General features: G+C 36.0%; 1 protein-coding gene across 2 annotated transcripts in view; it reads left to right on the top strand.

Moving 5' to 3' along the window:
- The window catches only part of CDH13 (cadherin 13), a 389,565-nt gene that overhangs the window by 259,647 nt on the left and 107,528 nt on the right, over positions 1-22,390 (top strand). For both annotated transcript variants that reach the window (XM_015874147.3, XM_015874146.3), the window contains exon 7: positions 12,349-12,527. In XM_015874147.3, the coding sequence (XP_015729633.1) occupies positions 12,349-12,527 (179 nt within the window). The remainder of the gene's footprint in view (positions 1-12,348; positions 12,528-22,390) is intronic.

Raw genomic sequence — 22,390 nt, forward strand, 5'->3', positions numbered from 1 at the left:
AGTGTAATGCTCGTTTGTGTGACAGAAATCTGTTCTGCATTAGGAAGCTTTTCTGTTTCCTTCCAGTTACAGTAATCGTAGGATGGTTTGCATTGGGTCTGATTAAAAAAAGTACTGTTTAAGAAAACTGGTTTATATTTTGTATTCAGTAGAAACTTCATTTCCTGTGCATTCTACATAGGACCTCTTCAGGTAGATGAGATTCAGAGCTGGTCAGTGAATTTAACTGCTGAAAATTTCTCTCTGGCATTACTGTCATCATCACCAGCAGTAGAAGGAATGTTTGAATGGTGTAAGCAGGTTCCACAGAAGTAGTATACCACAGGAGGAACCAATGAGACACCTAGTTGTTTGGGGCCAACTTACTGTTCTTTTTAGTGGGTGAATTCACAAGCACATATTGCATATTCCTCTCTATGCTCATTTCTGCAAAGGCTTTTAGTGTTAGCTGGGTACAGCTGAGAATCTTGTCCATTTCTTTATGCCTTTGGGAAGAGAAGCTGAATCAGTCTTTTTAAGACTCAGAATTAGTCTCATTTCTTGTACATACTTACAGCAGTTTGTAGTACATATACAGAAGAATACATGGTTTTACAGTTTTGTAATTAAAAGACAATGGAATATCATTGATCTGAACAAGAGAAGCATAGGGAAAAAGAAGTGTTGCTTATGGTTTGAAGCAGAAGCTGAGAATAAAGCACAATCTATACTGTGGGGCTGCCATGTTTCTGGTTAGTCTCAGAACTTCATAAGCGCATTGCCTATTGATCATTGCAGCCTGCTCTAGAAGAGAGGAATGAAGGAAAGAAATATCTGGCTGGCAAAATAGGATATTGGAAATACCTTTAAAAGAAATGTGTGATTTTTTTTTCTTTCTTGTTTCTTCAACTTATTTTAAGAAGTCTCTTCAGGCTTGTGCAGTTGTGAGATAAACACTGGAACATGTTAGAAAGTGTTCTGCTTGTTGCTCTGTTTTTTTCAAGGAGCTGGATCTGAAGTCCTGTTCTGAAAAAGAAATTGTATACATAGCAGGAGAAGCATCACTATCTTGAAAGTATTTATGTGGATGGTACTTGAAATCCAACTTGCTTGCTAACATGGTTTTAAATGTAGGAACCTAAAATTTCTTATTAAATATTTGAAAGCAGTTGAAACCTGTCAGTAGAGGTTTCAGTATATCCAGGGGCAGGAAACATGCTGACAGTTTTATTACCTGTTTGTCTTGTGATGATCTTTTTTAAGAGGTCAGCTTTTCCTTCTTGTAGCTCTGGCCTGCACAGTCTGCATAGGTTGTACGTAATTAAATGAACACTTTTCATATTCTGCACCTCTCAAGCAGTACATTAAGAGACCACTGACCAGTGTGACTGCATGTTCTGTGCACCGATCACCATCAACAGCTTTTCATTCCTTTGCACTCCTTTTTTAGATGATGAAACAGTCTCTGAATTGTGATAACGAAAAATCTTTCAGAATCAACAGCATTATTATGTTTTCTAGGTTGTCTGATTCAGTTTCCATGCTAATATTCTTGTTCTATGTAATCTGAACGTATTCCCATAGTACCCTTCATCTTCTAATGAAGGAAGTTTTGGGCATAGGTCAGAGAGCACTTCTTGCTGCTAGGTTAGCCCTGAATTGCATTATTGTATTTGCTTTGCTCTCAGCCTTTGTTTAAGAGCAGGCAACAGCTTCAATATTGCCAAATCAAAGGTTTTTTTTTCCATCTCCTCACTATCCTTCCTTCTGCTTTTCCATCACAAGAATTCTTGATGGACTTAAAGATCACTTGCTTCTACTGAAACTCTAGGATGATGACTGCTCTATTAAGCATAAGTTCCCTAGAAAGTGGCTTGAAATATAAATGCAGACATTGAAAGATATACCAAAACCGTCTGAGGGTGGAAAAGGAAAGTTCTTTGCTTCTACTGTCACAACATTGACAGTTTCCCCTGTTTTCCTGTGAAACACATCAGCTGTTTCATCTGTTCTGACTTCTTTTTCATGAAAGTGAAGACTATTTGTATTATGTGAATCGAGCCAAATCCATGTGGGTAACTCAGCAGGTGAAAATGTCAGTGAAAAGAACATGAGTTTGAAAATCATTTGCACTGAGATAAAGTAAAAGTAATTTCATTTTACTCTTTTTATTCATGACTTTCCCAGATCTATAAATCTATTATGTATTTCATACCAAGTATATGTCTCTCTAATACGTAAATTATCTACATTACATATTTAGATAGTATTTTGCAAAATGAAATCATGTCAATGAAACACACAGCCAGTTGTAATTGTACATATAATGCAATTTATCTATTTGCTTCAGAGGAGTACATCTAAATTCCAGTTTTAGGGATGTATGTACTGTCAGTTCTTAAAGCATTCATTTGCCTTTATGAGCCTGTAATGTTCCTGTACTATTATTCACAGTGTCGTTGCTGATATCAGTAAGTCAAAACTGACAAGAAATTACCACATATCCCGTATTGCAGTGTCACCACATGCAGCATTAAGGAGAGAAGATGAAATGAAAGTACTTTGTATAGTTTGTCTGTAAAATTGAAAGACATCATTTATTACTGTTCTCATATAAACACCTTATAAATGACTAACAAGTTTTGGAGAAACATTTCATAAACGTTTAACATTTAATTGAGGGTCACTAGGTTGATTTTAATTAAGGCTTATAAGCATCTGTGGTGTGCTTAATTTATGATGTAATAATCTAATTTGGAAATAGCTGCTTAGATCTCACTGCTTTAGAAACATGCACATAGAGAATGAAAAATGTTTTTAACTGTTTTCCGTTCAAATCCTGATTAAGGAATGCCTTTGTGATATCCCATATAGAACTGCTCAGAGATGTTTTGATCTCGTGCCCAGATCTTGGCATGTTAGTGAATAAAGCGGTACTTTAAGAAGAACTTTGAAACAAACCATATCAGTACATTCAATTTCACAGTCATCAGTGATGTAACTTTTTGCACGCACACAGGAGTGTTATTGTTTGAAGGAGTATCTGTATTAGGTAGATGTGCTCACTCTGTGGGTTTCATAAGTGATATTAAAAACAGAATGTTTATCAACTCTGTCTCCTGCAAGCAAATGTGATAAAGCGGTAGCCTGCTATTAACCAGGAAAATGTGAAGGATTCAGATAATGTATAAAGGAAACAAATGTCTAATATCTTGAGAGCTTGGCATGTTTGAGAGCATTACATTCTTAACACTGTACTAACAGTGGGGTGCTAACACCTGCGTTTCTGTGCTTTCTACAATATAACCTTATTGTCACCAGGGTTTTTGTTATGCAAGTCTGTGGTTGCATGAATAGACATGATTTTTTTTTAATACTTTACAAAGCCTACTTAGTATTCCATAACCAGGTAACTCTTATATGAGATGATGGCTTTTACTTTCTTTAGCAAAACATGCAGTTTAACTGTGTTGCTCTGTGTCAACACACTCAGTGCAAGAAGATAAATGTCAGATCTGGCTGTTATAGAAAAGTACACTATGCATAACAAAGCTGCTGGGATTAGTATCAGTGGATTATTTCATGAACGGCAAGCAAGTGAATGAAATTGCAAACTGTTCTCTAATGTACATTCAAATAAAATGCTAACATGGAATTCCCTGAACAGAGAAGTTTGCATCTAATGCATGCGACTAATGTTTGTGAGGGTTGGTAACTTCTGAAGTTACCAGCATTCCATAGACTGGTGCAGTAGGACTCCATTCTAAAGCATAAAAGAAAATGATGGGGAAAAGGTTTGTTTATGTATTTGTACAAATGGTATTTACAGATGACTTCTAAATGTGGTTGTACACTGCTATTAACTACACTGCTATTAACAATTATTGTAGTGAAAACTGGGTTTAAATCAACAGGGATCCTGGGACAGGGTGACTTCTGTTTATTTCCATGTCCCGGTTGCTTGTTCAGTTAATTCTAATAGGAAAAGAAGATGAGTGGTGTAGGCACTCACCTGTGATGTTTCCTACCACTATTTGCTGGTTTTTCTCTGCATATATAATTCCAACAGAAATCAGATACTTGTTTTGGGACAAAATGATCTGCTTTGTCATTTGGTCATATAACACTCTGCCCATTGCTGACTACTTTAAGATCAGAAAGCATTATTCTGGTTTGCCTTTTGATAGTTTAGGATTCAAGCAGGTCTATATAGGAAAACCAAAACAAAAGCAACCTGTCAGTGTGGATACTCACAGATAGTTACAGCTCTGTCCAATTGCATTCCAAGCTTCTTTCCTTCGAGCCTAAGAGAACGCATATGTGCATTCATGCAATTATATTTAAACAAGCTTGGTGTACTGTATTTTCCCAGAGCTCCACCAACTCTGTCGTCTTTAGCTGTCATATTGCTGGTGGTGATATATAGTGAGTTGTTCAGTGCTTAATTATTAATTTTACATTAAAGAGTTCCACAGTCAATATTTAGATGTTTTATGACATACAGAGCCTTTTCCATACCCATATTTTTCTCTGGAGGGACATAATGTAGCCCTTCCAATACTAAATGAATTGCACACAAAGTTAAAATAACTTGATTTGTTGCTTGAGGTCCTTTCTTCCACACAATGTATCAATTTTAAGGGAGTAAGAACAGCGATATCATGGCCTGCTGTTAATTCTTGCAGACCTCTGCATTTTGAGGGCCAAGTACTGCAGTGCTGTCCAGCATTATGCAGGGATGTGGTTTCTAATGGGCTTAATACAAATATTTTCCTTTCTTACATAAGTAGTCATGGAGTGGGATAGAAAAGGTTTTTCAGGTATGTGATGTTAGGAGAAAAGTACAGAAGAATCATCCAACTGTCTCTTTCTGTATCTGTAATGAAAGACAGTATGAATAGGATTGGTATCACATATTTTAAGGACATGGCAGTTTGATACCTTCACTGAGGTTAGATTTCCTCTACAATTATTAATTACTTCTAAAAATGCTTCATTTCATTAAGAGCTAAGAGAAGAGACTGTGCTTGCTGACATCCCTGTATAAATGGGACTGAATAAATATGAAAATGGTTCTGAACTGGCTGCTTCTTTCCCAGAAGTTCAGAAGACAAATAATTGTCAGTTATTTTTATTTTTTTTACAAAACTAACCCTCTGAAATATCAATTTTATTTTCTTCATTTATCTTGATTAAGAATTCCTCCCTGCATTATAGATTAGGAGAAACTGGATATTAACTTCTCTTCTGGAAGGAAAGTTCAGTGATTAATTTAATATTGCCTGTTTTATTTTGTCTTGAAGTTTACTGGAAGCACTCGGCTACATTCAAAAGATAATTTCTCACGGGTATTTCTGGGTATGAAATTTACATCAGGCTTTATGTATTTTTATTAGCATTACAATTGTTGTCTATTAGCAATTTGAGCTGCTCTGTCCAGAACTGTGCCACCCAGATAAGCAGGGAAGAGTAGAAGGATGGGAAACTAATAAAGAAAAGTCAGAGAAAAGCTAGAAGAAAACATTTGGATTGTAAAGCAGTGATAAGCTAAAACCTTCTAGAATATACATATATTTTAGTAAGCTCTCTGTATAGCTATTCTAGTCTATAAAGTTTGCATCTGCATTTAAACAGCTGAAATCAAATTTGAATGATTGCAAGCAATTCCAATTCCACATGGAAGTGGGAAACCAGCATGATGAGTCACAAGCAACTCTGAAAGTATTTCAGCTGTCAAACAGTTCAGATCAAAGGCATGAGTAAATTCAAAGGTCACTCTAGGCAGGAGCTGTCAGGTTTTGGACATTTTACCTATGAAAGTTTTATAGGAGTCGGGGGGAAAGAGCTAGGCATCCTCCTTCTCCACTCATGTGGTGACAAGCTGGAGTGTAGCTGGCTATTTTAGGCTATTTTAGGATTTGAGCTAGCTTTCTGGCAGCTGTTGGCCAAATGCATTGATCATGATGGTAAGTCCCAGAGGGACTGTGGAAATTTCTTCATTTGAGGTTTTCAGGCTAAAGAAGCCAATATTCTGTACCTTTTCAATAATGGTCCTGCATTGTTTTTAGGGAGCTGAATTCTGTGCTGTTTTAATGTCTCATGGTCTTTATTTCCTGTGATTTTTCTGACTGACATCTTGTGCTAGCTAAGCTCCAGAGAGAATGCAGCTCCTCTGTGTTTTCTTTGCATGTGTCTAGGGCTGAATCTTCTTAGTGTGCTGGATAGCTATTCTTTTGCACATAAATCATTGTTCTGTCATATTCACCTGCTGTGTGATGTTCATTGCATATCATCTTTTACATTAAACCTTTCACTTCAAGAGAATGTGTTATATTGCTTTATGAGTTATGTTATCTGACACATAAGATTATGTTATGAATTGGCAGTTAAAATATTAGAACAGTGGGACTTTTTATAGCTTGTGGTCATGATCCAAAAGGTAATTCATACCTTTTCTTAATAGACTTTACTGGTCAAAAGAGAAGCAAGCATGGCAGTGCTGCTTTTTTGCTGCTGTTACAGAGTTTAGGCTGAATCTTATTATGAAAAATATATCTGGCTTAGCAAATGGCATCATCCATGTCACATAACTTCAACTAATGCAGATTCACTTACTGGCATTTCATGTATGTCATTGTCTCGCTTGGAGCTGCAGATACCTGAGTATGGTTTTCAGTCACATGACTCTCTACCCTATGGTATATCCTGAGACAATACTAGATATAACTCATTCTCAAAAAGCCCCCACCAGCACTGAGTAATTTCCTCTATGAAAATAGCTGTATTATTCATGAAAAAAATTCTTATTAGTATTGCTAATGATCATCCTGCCCTTACGTCTTTTACTGTTATATTCAACAGAGAATCTCCTGTTATTTCTTCCTCAGTTTACATAGTTTCTGGCCACATTAACTCTCTTATAGATAGCAGCCATTCTTCTCAGTTCTTAATCTCTATTTTACGTTACTGAAGTTTCTTTTCTGTCTGAACAGCAATTTGTTATTTGTTCCACATTTGAGATTTAACTAGTTCATCACTTCTGCTGACTGCAACAGGTTGGCAGGGATGGTGTGTTGATTTGCAGTGCCTTCTAAACTGTGGCTTAGATAGTTAATTTATCCTGCATCTGCAAGGCATCGATGTCAATGTTGTGAAAAAGTCCTGTGGAGCAGGAAATTATTGCCCCATGCAAATTTAAGATATGCTAAAAGACTAAAGTCATTAATTCTTACTAAATGTCTTCTCTATTGAGAAAAGCCTTCCAGTCTTTAATAACATGTGTAAGTTAATAACTGTAGTTGCAATTCAAATGCACTTGATTGGAGACATAATGGGCCTTTCTTCTTATATTTGTTTTGCTTCCCTGGGGCTTGTTGTCTTTAAAGTACAAAATGACAGTCAAACATAATTAGTTATGATAGGTGTAGGAGTGAGAAGGCTTTTCTCCTTTGCTTAACATTCTGAAAGCTGTTGGGCTTCATTCTATAGCAGTAGATCTAAAGTGCTTTAGAGATGCTTATAACCCTCTCTTTTCTTCCCTTTCCTTCTCATTTTTACTTTCTGATCTCCTTCTTGGGTCAAAATAGCTTTATTTCCTAAAAGTATACTGTTCAACTAATTATTTTTGATATATACAGAGGCACATCTGAACTTTTTAAGAAGCTTTATTTAGAATTCAGCAAACCAATGGTGCTAATTATGAAATCAGACATGTTTCTTTCTGTAGTGCATGCATAAGGCAGTTACTGAACAGAATGTACAGTGAGACAGAAAACTAATGTAACTCTCAAGTCAGAAGGTTTTTAGCACTGTAACTCTGATAAAACCTTTCAGTCCTTAAATTGGATAATATTTTAAGGATAGGATTGAGAGTCATCTTCTAAGAGACTTGCACAATTGTCAATCCTTTATTTTTAATCACAGTAAATTACACTTAAACACACTGAGAGAAATAACAAGATGACATTCATCTGAACAGTGTGGAAAAAGTTATCTCAGTGTTTTTCCATATAAGAACTTTGAAAGTGGCTACTCAATAAATGTTCAATGTCATGTTGAAATACAGAAGGAAAAATGGCTGTATTGCTCTGTGAGACCCCACAAAAACCACAGCTCAGAGTACAATGTGTATTGGTATAAGACTCAGTTATGAATGATGAAACCTACTGCTTCATCAGTTGAGTGGGAATAGGAGGTAGTTGGTGTAGTTGGGGTGGTGGAGGGACAGGGAAAGCAAAAGAAAGGTTAATGTTTCCCAAGATACCATCTGCTCCAATCACCACAAAATTGTGCAAGCGTTTTGCTTTACATCTTAATGCCTAAGGGGAGGTTTTTGCCAATATTTCCAAGCCGACGTAGAGGCCAAATGTGCAATCAGCAGGTTGATGGCTGCAGTGTTTGAAACAATGACTTGTCTAGTGGAATGTGTGCTGGATCGATGAGGAAAACGGAAGTGTGAGCAGAGGGATTGAGAGATTATGATAGTAGTTAAACTGCCCAGAGGGTGTGACAAAGCGTGAATATTGAAACACGCCATGGAACAACTGTACCTTTTCTGGGAGAGGATGCCTCAGTGAATATCTGCACATCATCAGCAGAACTCAAAAGTTGCTGATTTTGCAGACATTTGTTCCTCAGCTTGATAAGTTAATATATATTGTTTAACATGATAATGTAGCAAGCTGTTGTTTTGTGGTTTGAAAGCCAGCTGCGTTTGATTGATGCCAGGAATGGAAGTATTTATAAAATGACACTGAATTAGAAGTAGTCAGTTTATGGGACTGGGGAAATGAATCTTTTATGAAGAATAAAACTTTATGATGAAGAAGTAATACTGAGGAAGCGTGCATCTTGATTTAAACACTTTTGGACCGGATGTATGTTGTAGAGCCTTTTAAAATAAAAGTTAGTGCAGCTGCATTTCAAGGGATCAGATCTCTTAATGTAGTATTTGTGGTGGCCCATCCCAAAATGTATAGTCATGTGCACTCTATGTGAACACACTAACAGGTATAGTCAAGTTTTTTCCTGGAAATATGGTTGTCAGACTTCCACACAAGGTCTTTGGAATATGTTTTCCTGGTTTAAAGCTGCTGTGTTTTTTATTTTTTTATTATTATTGTTATTATTGAGATGCCAGTCCTTTCTAATTTTTGTATATATGAGAGTTATTGTTTTGATGTAATAAGGTAGATACTGCTGTGCTTTGAAATAAATGGATGACAATGAGTTCTGGTTAGTTTGCAAACATGAGAACAAGGCTGCGAGAAAGATGTGTCCAGGTACAAGCTGTTAGCATGGCTGTAGAAGCAGAGTACCATTTTTCAGCTCAGTGCAAGGTTTCCTTTCTGTTTTTAGCAGCACTATTTGACTTCAGTTATTGGAGTGATGAAGGCGTATAAGTGATGTTTAAAGAGTTGTAATTCTTTGTGCTGATGTTCATAAACCAAAAACAGATACAATCTTATACTGACTGTAATAATATATAATGACATCTAACAAGAAGTTTTATATGCATTTTTACATCTGTTATATGAACTTGTGAGAATAAAATAACTTTTGCTTAAGCACATCTACCACCTTGATGGTTAGCTAGATACTAATATCTCCAAACCTTAGAGATGAGGTAGAAACAAATAGAACCAATTATCTACTTTCGTACTGGGACGAGCGTGTCTTTGCAAAATGGTGTAAAAGCCAGGTGCTGTTTTTTTGAGTTACTGGATTTTCTTATTTTTTTTTTATCCCTCTGAAGCAAAGGAATGGTTAAATGAATAAAATAATGTCTAGTGAATAGAAAGGTTCAAGAACTTCAGCTGGTAAATCAGAATTGTATTCAGCCACTGTATCAAGCCAGTTTCATGCCAGAGTAACTGGAGCCTTGTGGATTTACATCAGATTCTGAAATCTGTATGTGCAGTCTTATCATTAGAAATATTTCAGTAAAACTGACTAGAGCAACTGTGTAAATGAAATTACACACTCAGGTGGAAATCTTAATCACATTCTAAATCTCTGCTGAATAACTCATCCAGTAGATTAATAATGGTAGGAATTTACATTTATTTAAAATACCATCTAGTGTATTGAAGAGCATAGCATCCCATTAAATTGTGCTTTTTGAGAGACCACACCAAATATCATTGAATTTCACATACATTTGAGCACTATCTTAGATCCCTTGAAGATCTGTCTTCTTATTGATTTCAGTGAAGTCTTGTGACTTGGGAGACCTTTGTGAACAATGCTATCTAACATGAAAATAAATAATAATCTTCAAATGCAATAAATACATTAAAAAAAAAAAAAGCCCATGTCACAAGTTCCCTATTCTTACAAAAAGAGATGAATATTCTTCCTTCAAAATAGAAAGGTGTTATTTTTTTCTTTTGAAGGAGTCTCAAACAAAGTATTTGAAAATATCAGGGCGAGAATCACCTTGTAATATTTGAAAACATGGCATGGCATCCAGTGGCAAGCTTCTTTTTGAGCTGTCTGACCTTTAATCACTGGTGAATAAAACCAACATGCTGTCAGAGCTGTTCTGTTTCTCTAGGGGGTAGCTCTGCCTGACGTAGCAATGAAGCAAAACCTTTGAGAGCTTATATTCAAGGTCACTACAAGAGCCAATACTTTGTACTCGAAGAAGCAAGCACCCCCCAAAAAAAAGCTTAGAAGAAACATATCTAAACATGACAGCTGTGTTTAACACTGAGTGAGGAAATTCATTCTAGTTTATGAATTATTTGGTATAATTTGTATCTTTACCACTGTATTTTATTTCATTTGATTTTAAGCTATGCTGGAAGGCCTTCACAAAGAATAGAAACTCACTGCTTATCGTCATAAATGAATAGTATTTCTGTTCTGCAAGCAATGTAATGACTTATGCCTTGCCTGTACTAGAAAGTTTTAATCCTGTGTTGCTATATGGATATTGTGGATAGATCAAATATAGTCTTACTTATTCAGTGTGAAATGAAAATGTTGTATTTGAAATTGTTTTTATCGCGATTAAATTTTAAGATATAATTGTCTACTGAAAGTCAGTGGGGGAAAAAGAGAGTTAGCTAATACAGAAGAACTGAACTCTGACCAAGAGTTGTAATTAACTTTGACATTGTGGTTCATGTGTTGGATGATACGTTTTCAGTGCTAAGCTGCTTAAATGGAAATTGGATAGTTGATGGAATTTGACTAAATTGTTTTGGTTAAGATTTTTAGGCAGGAGAGTGAATACTTCCTTACCTTCCCTATTTGTATCTGGTTTACTAATGTCTTCTGCATTAATTTGTTACATTATTCACTGTTGAAATTTCAACAGTTGACTTTTTTTGTTCGTTAGGATTTTATTCATTCAGGGCAATGTTGAAAGAAACACTTTAGTTTTGGTGTGATTATATGTTGCTTCTAGATTAAAAAAAAAAAAAAGGAACAAAAAACCTCTTGTTTATACCTATAAATTGACTTACTAAAAAATTATAATGGTCTAGGGGTGAATATTGCAGGGTTCAGCCTAATGCTGTCTAATTACTACCTTTCTTTGCTTTCCACAACACAAAGCAAATAAAAGATGCTTTGATAAAACTGTCACCTCTAGTGTGCAATGGAGAGGATAAGATTTGATCTCACAATGTGGGAATATGTACTCCATTAGTTAACAAGAATGTTGGTAGCTTCTCAGTTGTCTCTGTATTAAACACAGTGTAGAAGAATGTTATGGGTTTTTTTCCCCTCTTTAAATCATTTAAGATTCTGCGCAACCAGTGGCATCCGCCCTGTTGCTCTCTATAGCAGAACTGCATGCTATAGAATTTTTGTAATGAAAACAACTTTGGTGCTCTAAAGATAGCTGAGCAATAGTTTGTTCAGAGCCATGCACTAAGCCCAGCAGTATGTTCAAATCAGAATTCAGTGAGCTTTAGTCATGATAAAGTTTGTCATATTGGCAGAAGGCTTAAAATGTCCAACCAATTTTGAAACAGCGCAAAACTACACAAACTGCAAATGGAAACCTTTCTGTTATTTCAGCATTGCTTCAGCATCTTCTCCATGAGATCCTGTAGACTTTATGCCCGAAGAATTTAAAGCATGGGAGATGCTTTAGTGATGATGTTCTTTATGTGGATAGCAACAAAGTACTCAAATATGGGGTATTTAAGTGAGTCATTTGTTTGCTGCAAACCAGAAATATGAGGTTTTATTGTTAGCTCAGCAGCGAGTAGAAACAGGAAAAATGCAATTATGAAGTATCACGTGAAATTACTTAATGGTCCTGATGTTATGTATGCATTTGGTTTTTGTGTTTGAAAGTAGTGCAATAAAAGCGCTTACTAATTGCATTCTGTTGACTGTCCACCTTTCCTTTAGGAACAACTGTGATGCGGATGACGGCATTTGACGCTGATGATGCTAGCACAGACAATGCTCTTCTGCGGTATAACATCCTCAAGCAGACACCTACCAAACCTTCCCCAAATATGTTCTATATTGACCCAGAAAAGGGAGATATTGTCACAGTGGTGTCACCCGTACTGCTGGATCGTGAGGTAAGTTTCCTGTCACAAGATGACATTTTATTGTTTGTACTCATAACTTTTTGTGAACTGACTAAATATTCAGAGTGCAGTGAGGGAGGGTGGAGGTTTGCATGCTCAGCTGTGAGGAGTCTTTCATAGTGTTCTTATTTCTTATTTTGGTGAAAGAAGATACATGCTGAGATTTCTATTTGTAAATCTAATGGTTCTTCAGTGCTGGGCAGGACATTTGGTGTTGGCTGATGAGAATGAAGATCTGAGAAATAAAGGGAGGTCAACCCTGAGTAACCAACCTTTACTTATCAACCGTGTTGCATTTTGAGTGTATGTGCTGATTTACAGTGCTTGTCTTTTAAGTTGGCTATGATATCATGATGATTTTTTCAATATAGTTTCTTTCATGTAAGCGTATCCAAGGAAGCAGGAAATGGGGTTTGTTGCCCAATAGGAGATGCTGAGATTTGGTGATGCCAGGCATCTGGCAAGTTTTGAATGTACTGTACAGTTCATTGTGCAGTTCATAGTTAATTTTTAACACAGCACTGTCAGAGCAGTTGCCATGAAATAGCTTCAGAAATATTCATTTCAGTGCAAAGAATAAAAAAGCTTTTACCCTGAAGTAAAACAAAGATTGGGCATCCAGAGAGCTTAGTTTTGATATCTGATTAAATATATGTGGGAGGATCACAGCATGTATAAGTAAACATCTATGCTGATAATACAGGTAAGGAGGCAAAAATCAAATGAAACATTTCTTTTCTGGTCATATTTTAGGATTAAAAATGAATTCTAAGTAGATGATTTTTAAAACAAAAGAAAAGGGGAAAAAAATGAATTGGGTTCTGCTGAGCCTGAGGCAGTGTCTGTTTGTTCTTCTAGCTGCACAGGACTGGTTTAAAATGAGGACAGTTTTATTGAGTTCCTCCAAGCCTTCAAAATTTGTTGTTCCATGACTTGCCAAGCTGAGTATGTGTGTATATAGACATCCCACATTATGTCTGTCAAGCTGTGGGGTGCTTTTGATTCCTAATGGCAACTGCTCAGGGAAGCAGAGTGCTTCATGTCTCCTAGAAAGGCTCAGTGCTGTGTGCAGTTTGTATGGTCTGAATTTTGTCTTATTTTCATTGATAACTTCTTCAGAATCAGAATTGTTTCCAAAGGTCCATAATTTTTCAGGGTTTGCAGTTCTGATAGGTTATCAAAACCATCTGTTTTCATTTTCAGAAGGTGTGTAAGGACACATTTCTGAAGATTAATGTGTGCCTTTCTTTCTTGTGGGATTTAAGCATCCTTGAGTGTGTCAGAGATAAAGACTGAAGAGTGCTAGTGAGCAAATTATACCTCCAAATATCTGTGGGATAATACGTTTGACCCATAGGTTGAAGAGAGAAGGATGCCCTTTATGAAAGTGTGTGTGATCTAAATGACCCTAAATAGAACACAGAGTTAAATAATAATAAAAATGAAAGGAATCTTGATGAAATGTCCTGAGTTTCCTACTTCAGGGGTGGACAGTCCATTTCAAACTGACACTTCTCTGCAGTTTAAGAAAATATAAGTGAAGATTATACACAGGATGAGAAAACACTTCTATTCTTTTAGCATCAGCTCTTAAATTTCTTTTATGGAACAGCAGTCAGTTTTTCTGCTCTCCTACAATGTTGTTTCGCCAGTGTTACAGGTGCCTGCTCAGTAGGAAAATAGCTGTATGATTTGTATACAGTTTGCATGACTTTAATGCTACAAGAAAGCTGCCACCACGGTTAAGGAAAATATTTACTCTTCTGTCTGAGGAGTAATATGCTTGTGCTTTTGATAGGAACTGCTATACTTAATTCTGTTTAAAAAAAAAATTAAAAAAAATATATATATATATGTAAATCTTAAAGACTTCAAAATATCTGCAGTGTGCTGGACTATATTCTGACATGTTTTTAAACAACTCAAGAAAACCAATTCAAGTGTTCTCTGATCCTTAGAAACATTGTGCTGTATTCAGTTAAATAAAAATGCATATTCTTCAGTGAGACCAGCAGTCAGCATGTCTGTGTGAAGCTATGCCACCATTTCAGTAAGCTTCTCCTATGTATTTCACTTCTGAACCAATCTTGGTGCACAGAGATATAGGGTTTTTTTTTAATCACATATACCTTTCCCTCTCTTTATTGCTTGAAAACATGGAGCTGTGATAACCTTATGCCAGAAACAATAAGAAACCTGGAGTGGCTCCAGTCCTTCCTGCTGATACTTAAGCAGATTACTTGCAATCATGTGCTAGTTGGCTGAGAGTTCCAATTAACTGAATGCCTCTAAGCTTTAAACACCAATTGCAACAACAACAAACAACAACAAAAAAACACACCTGTGTAGCAGCTGGTAAATCTGGTAAATACCCATTCCTGTCCATACATTGAGTTAATGTATATTGGCAAGCACTTTCTCTAGTCAACAGCAGTCCACCGATACGTATTCCTTCATGCATAGCATGTTGGTGAATGAATGCTTGCATAATTGTTCTTTTACAGTATTCCCCCAGTTCTGCTGTGATAAGTGAATCACAGTGTTCTTGTTGATAGAGTGTAAGTTCTTTGAAGGGGGAGCAGCAGATAACAGGAAAGCCTTGTCCACTTATGCAGATGGACACCACTCCCTTCACCCATGTTTTCCGTTTTGGAGATGTGTGTTAAGCAGTCAGTATACTTATTACTTACTCGATCTAAATGCAAATGCTGAACCAACAGAGCACTCTCATTTTTAATGAAAAGATATTAATCTTTTCAGCAAATGCATTCCACATTTGATCTTCGTATTAACCTCTAAAATATTCATTTTTATTGTGATTTGTTGGAAAATGTATACCTTGGAGCATATCAGCTCTGAGTTGGAATAATTGTATCTTTTTGTCTTGTTTTCTCTGGTAGAATTCCCACTCGCACACTTTTACCTTGTTTTATATATATAGTAAATATAGTAAATTCCATAGCTGGACTTTGGTTTTTACAGAGGTTTGATATTTCAGTGGCAGATATGGAAATATCTCATTTCTTTTCCATTTGGAATACAAGATAAACAAAGTATTCATCCTTTACTCTTAATTAATGCTTTTCTTATACTATATTTTTAGATGTCTGTAAATAGGGCATGCAGTGGATCTTTGGACAGTTTTTCAGAGATTATTCCATAATCTACTCTATCTTAAATATTAGAGAGTTAGAAAAATGGGGAGAATATTTCTTCCAGTAATAATTCTAGCTCACAAATGAACAGGCAGAGGTGGGAAGTGCTTGCTGGTGAGATACAAACTCATTTAAAGTTAAACTTCTGATGAACTTTCCAGCATTTGGCCCTCAATGCATGAAGTAGAAGTTTCCTTTGTCAGAGTAGTTCCGTTTGTTGCCTGCTATAATTTTGATGGTAAAATTTAATCTATTAGTCAATTTTGAAAGAGACTGAGCAAAAGACATGTATGCAAGTAAGAATTGTCATACCATAAGTAATATTCAGGTTGAGAAGAGTGAAGTTTCCTATTGCTGGAGCTTTGGAAAAAAATCTTCATTAATGATTATGATTTGCAGAATTTCTATGAATCTTTCACTACGTGCTTATTTATCTGATTTGACTTCAATTCAACACATATTCAGACAACACACAGTCTGCAGATTTTGCTTAAAACAAACAAAAAGCCCCATGCCAGTTATATAGACCTCACAGGCAGCCATTTTACTGGAAGGTTACTGGCTCTGCCCAGGAAGTGAAGAGGTGTGAATGTGATTGTTCACGTTAGCAGTTCTCTGTAGTGTTTCATGTTCTGGCTTAAGGTTTTTGGCTTTTGTACTCATGAAATATGAGATCTCTGCTGTTGTATTGTAGAAAGATCTTTAAGACATTTAGTAAAACTGACACAAAATGATTTTAACTGCCCATAGACTTTGAATAGAGGTTGATAAGTAATATATGTTTTTGGCTGAAGTTCCATTTGAGAGAGGAAAAAAAACAAATATCAGCTCTATAGATGTGTAGATAATAAAACTGCAGTGTGTCAAATGACTGAGAGAGAAGTGATGAGAATTAAGAGATGTTGCAGAGAATGGTAGATTACTGCTAAGTGATATGTATTCTGTAAGTACAAAGGGACCAATGGTGTCTGAAGTTCAACTACAACAGCAGTTATCAAAATCATTCCATGTATCTTGTAGACGTCTGGATCAGCGTCAGTTCAGAATAGAGAGAATTGGAAGGGACAGAAGATAAGGAAAATCTGAAAGATGAGCACTTCCCATGTCTTCCATCTTTTTCTAAGGGCTAAGGAATATGACTACAAAGTTAGAAGTATCTATCAGTTAATCCCAATACTCTCCATCTCTCCAAATATATTTAGTTTCTAGGCTGGTTTTGCTATACTGCAGTTAATCCTTTGAAGTTTTCTGTCATAAATTCAGATTTTTTTTGTCAAGTATCAGTACTTTTGGATTGCTTAGTTCTTAAGAGAGGAAGAAGGAGGGCATCTGAAATGAATGAATTGATGACCTGTGTGAATTAAGTAGAGTTCATACTGAAAGGAAAATGCAGTTACTTCATAGTCACTGTGGGGGTGATGCTTAGCTGTACAAGGGTAGCAGCTCTGACTACTTTGTACTCCACAAGAGATACCCCAGGGACAGTTCAGAAGAAAAGGCTTTTTGTGCTTAACATAAAAAAAACAATCAGTACACTCTTCTCAAAACACAGTAAAAAGAGTAGCAAAATAGTGATTAAAAGCTCCATCTTTAGTCAAGAGCAGTGTCAAATAAATGCCTTTATACTTTGTCTTGAGCATCTATGGCTTATATTGTTGTAAATTCTCTAAAACATATTTGTATGTAAGCTATGTTGCTATCTTGGCACAGGAAGGAATTACCCAGCGCCAGAAAGTAGGATTACACAATGGTCATGTTCCCAAGAAAAAAAACAAGACCACCCTTGAATAAAAATTTATTTCCCCCCTGAAAATCTAGTTGTTTACTGTGGTTTGTGTCTAGATTGTTTTCCTTCATTCTTTTTTTTTTTTAACTTAAAAATGGGGATATCGCTGTTTATTTTTAGTGTTTTAGTGTTCCATTAGCAAATTCAGATTTCCCTGTGACGTTATTGGGAAATAATTCCTGTGCTATCATTGGGTCATTGCTTCTGATTTCCCCAAATGCCAATCAAATAGTAGTTCATGTCTTTGTATTATTTCTGTTTCTGTGAAATATTAGTAAGCATTTCTCTATGCAGTTGTGTCAGCATCCTGTAGTCCTCAGTTTAGTCTTTTCTTCACATGCATTGTGTATTTTTTTTATATGGGTATGAAAGATCTCCGTGTGATTTTTCTCACTTGCTCAAGGATCACTGAATTCTGTCAGTGATCAAAATGCTGTCTTCTATTCATATAATTCAGTTTTGCTGATTACTTTTTACATTTTGCTTTTGACATCTTCAATGTGTTTCTGTCTCATAGAATGGAATTTTATTTATTTTTTCATGGCAAACTAAACTTCCTTGAGTAGAAATCCATAAAGCATTCTTCTCCCTGCAGAACAAGTATAAGTTGATGAGTTCAGGACCAAATATAAATCACTCCTAAGAGAGGACATTGCTTGCTCAAAAGTGATTTGTAAACACAGTGCTATAATTATACCTCAATTTTTAAATAGGTACCCCTGTCTAAAATATGAATTCTGCCATGTCAGTTGATGGTACCATGGAGCAGTATTTTATGAATGTTGATGTTTCTTTTAAGTCATATAATAAATGATGAACTTAAGTTATGTTTCCTGACAATATGTACTTCGTGATTTTTAGAATAGTAGACTATAATCTGCCCTGGACGTGATGATGTTCTTAGCATAGTATGGAAAATACTTGTCCCCTTATTTTCCCTCTAGGGCATTTCTACTGGGAAATTGCATTGCATAAAGTTAAGAAATATGCTTAGGCAGACCAGGTGACATGCACACTGCAGGAGAAGTTGGGATGTATGACAATGATGACTGGGGAGAAGAATTAGAATCTCTAAAATGAGGGAAAATTCTTCTGCTAGTCATGAATGTTTTTCAGTTTTAAGGAGCAACAATGGAAAGAGGCCATAGAATCTGGTCTTTGTTTCTGCTGTGAAGGGGGGGGAAGTAAATTCTATTCCAAATGTATTTCAATTTAATAAACATCTGTCATGTATATTTAAAACTGCCATTTCAGGATTGTAATTATATCATCTGAAAATAAGTCCTTCTCAAAAGAGAATTGAAGTGACAAGCTGAAGAAAATGAAACATGACATTGCTTGTTCTCCTTTCGTCCTACAGCTAAAATTTAAATTAAGTTTCTTCTTGTCAGAAAGTATTTTAATTAGAAATTATTTTTGATTGCAGTTTTCAGAGAGGGATGGGATTCTTCTAGTATGTATACAGGAGTTGTACAGTGTCCTCATAATATTACTAAATTAATCATTGTCAGATATCTTTAACTGGCAGATGTGCTGGTAAGTCTAAGGAAAGTTCAACCATTAGAAACAGATCTAAAGACTTTTACCTTTTCCGATGATAATAACCTAGTCTAAATTTCACAGAGGACAATGGCACTTAGGCTATTACCATTGTACATGGTGGCTTTCAATGCTGAGTTTCTATTAGTCTGTAGAGACAGAATGCAGATGTTTGCCCTAATATCACTATTTCTAATATCAGTGATATCATTATTTCTGAACTGACATAAATGTTTTTTTTTAACACCTGATTCAGCTGTCAGCAGGTGGTAAAGCCAGAGCAGGGTATAGGAATGCAGCTCTGAATGGCTGTCCTGCTAAAAGTGTCGTGGAAGTTGCACTTCAGAGAGTAAGTAGGTCTGCATAATAATAGGAAGAGCTTGAGATTAAAAATTACAAAGCTGAAGCATTTGTTACATCAACTTTTATTTTGGTTCCATGCATGAAATTCTTGGACAGGAAGAGTGACTTGAGGGGGAAAAAAAAACTGGATCTGAGGTATTTTTGTGTCGTTCCATTTCAACTGAGAATTAACAAATTCTGTTGGCCATTTTATCTTTCTTTCCATTAATTTGCTGTCCCAGGAATATTTGACTTGTCTTCGTGTTTCTTTTTTAGTGTATCCTTGATAAACTATAAAACTTAATGGTCAAACTATAGGGAGATTGCAGTTCCTGTGCAGAATTTCTGCCTTTTAAATGAGCTGTGAATGATAGTTGTTGTGCAGTAGGAGACATTTCTCAAAGGAATATGTGTGCTTTCTAGTGTCTGGAAGTCCAGAGTTCCATTAACACCATTAGAAGCTTGAGAACACAAGAGAAAGATAGTAACATCTGTGCTGAAGCTGATATAGATCTGATTGTGGTCTTCTTGAGTAACTGGGAGGTTGGTGCCTTTGGTTCATGTGGCACACTGCAGCAGGTCAGAGGCAGCTGTGTAGCTGAACAAGGGAATAAGAGTTAGCACAGCTTTTTGCTGGACTTCTGATTTCTCACAGTAGCTGAATTAGGTTATTAAAGTATCATCTTCTTGCCTCAAAGAAAGAATAATCAGCAGGCTCTGTGCCTAGTTATCTCTCCACATATAAAGGTAGCAATTTCAGTTAACAATAGGTAAAAGTGTTGCTTTTAACTGTCTGGCCAAAGAGACGGTTGCAAGAGGTTCAGAGAAGCAAGTGGTGTGTGATTCAGGTAGAAGATTTCAGCAATCTGAAATAGATTATTTGTCAAGCCTGTCCAATTAGAAGATTTTAGAAATTGTTGTAAAGCATGTTTGGTTCTGTCTGTGCTTGCAGTAGGTCCCTTACATTAAAGAGTAATGTGTCTTCCTGCTTAACTTCCCCTCTGTGTGCCTGAAGCTTTCCCAGAAGAATACTTTCCTGGCCCTCATCTTTTATGTTCCATAGATCTCTCAGTACATCTTTCTAGCTTACTGACTGAACAAGAACGTAACCCATCATGCTGCTTCTCTTGCTGGGTTAGGTTCTTGCTCAGTCAGTAAACTAGCTCCTACTGGGTTCCTGAAACAAATCAGCTCACAGAAATGTCTAATGTCTTCCAAAAGTATCAAGTGAGAAATGAGATGAAACTGTCTTAGCAGAGGGACAGGAAGCAAATCATCAGTGCAAGGAACTAGTGAGACATTCCCTTAGCTCAGCTGCTTTGTGTGATCTTCCCCTGGGTTTGTGACTTACTGCCATTTTATGTGTGTAGCTTTACTGCTGTGAAATTGTTCTTTCTTTCAAGCCTGTGTAGTGCCTGAAGGCTTATTTAGAAATCCAATATGGTGCTTACATGTGGAAATTTTGGTGCAGCACTGTTTTCGAAAACAGAAAGTCCTCAAAAGTTATACTCCATTTCATCCTGCAACAGAATATCAGATAAGGCTTGCAAAAATCTTTTACCTTACAGGGCAGCAGTTGTAATGTATCTGATTGTACAGTCACTCTGGATTCACTGTGCAGGACTCTGTAAAGGACATTGATTTCCTCCCAAGAACAGAATGGCACAGTTGAAGGAACTTTCTACTTTGAAAATAAAAGTGCTCTCAGTGCTGTATCATCACCAACAATATGACTCTTCTTCCCCAGAGAGTGAGAAAGATTTGTTTCTTACATAGAAAATAATTCCACTAGTGATAGCCTCAAGCCTGCAGTGAATTTTTCATCTTGCTTAATTCATTAAGGACTGTGTGAGTCTTAGCTGAGAACTGCTTTCAGGTGACAGAAATTCCTTCAAATTAAGTTCTCTTTGGGCGTACTGGAAGCAGGGAAAAGGATTTGATGGAAGATGTTTTTTGGCTAACAGCTCCTTGAACTATCGATTGTAATCCTTGTACATAAAAATCTGTATATATGCAAATCTATATATGTGTATATGGACATGTTATATTGTGCCTTTTTAGTTGTTTGTTTTTGTTTTGAGGATTCTTTAATAGTTGATGTTGAGACTGGTTTGCCCTCAGTTGGAAAATGCAGTGCGATTTCATATGATTAGGTTGTGGCTGTTGTGTATCACAATGAAGGGACAATTACATCACATTGAAAGATAGAATTAAATCAAGCTTTTATTAAAGCTGCTACAAAAATGGAGTCTTTGAACATTAGAGAGGGTGTAATGTAAGAACAAAATCACAACTTTAAGCTGTGTAAAATGGCATATGTTTCGTGTTTGTTTGGTATTTTTAAACCTTTAAATAGATTCTGACTCCTCCAAGGTATGAGATGAAGAATACATGGGTTCAAAACGTTTTTATTCAAACTTCTGTCCTGTTAGATACTTTCTACTAGCATCAGTGTATCAGTTTATTTTTTCCCTGTAGTTCATACAGAATAGTTTCTCTTTACCTCATATGCATTCTGATAAATTGTTTACATGATCTGGCACGTTAGTGCCATTTCTGGAAAGCAAAATGATTTGGTGATTTGATCTTAGTGACTTGGTAAGTTACTCTTACTCGAACAGATGAGATTTAAATTAAACAGGAGATGCTATTTTCCAATAGATAAAGTGAAATGTTTTTCTTTTCTGAAATTATGGAAAGTGTGTAATTTCTGTCTCACAAAGAAAAAAGACAGAAAAAATGACACAGATTTTGGAATATAAATTAAGAATTTACATGACATTTTGAGGAAATGGATAAGAGGATGCCTTGTGCTTCAGTTGAACCAAAGGCTCTTTTCCAATCCTATCCAGAGAAAATAAATTATATAGTATAATTCAGACTATTACTGATAAGTGTAATGGATCAAACAGAATATTCTAAGATTCAATAAGTAGTTGTAAGAAAGGTAACATTCTAAGCACTTTCCAGTTTTGTTTTCTTATTGTTCTGCACAGTCTATCTCAGAAAATAATAGCCAGTATCTTTAAAAC

Source organism: Coturnix japonica, chromosome 6 (assembly GCF_054131305.1).
Source record: "Coturnix japonica strain WE chromosome 6, WE-NBRP24, whole genome shotgun sequence".
Taxonomy (NCBI): Eukaryota; Metazoa; Chordata; class Aves; order Galliformes; family Phasianidae; genus Coturnix; species Coturnix japonica.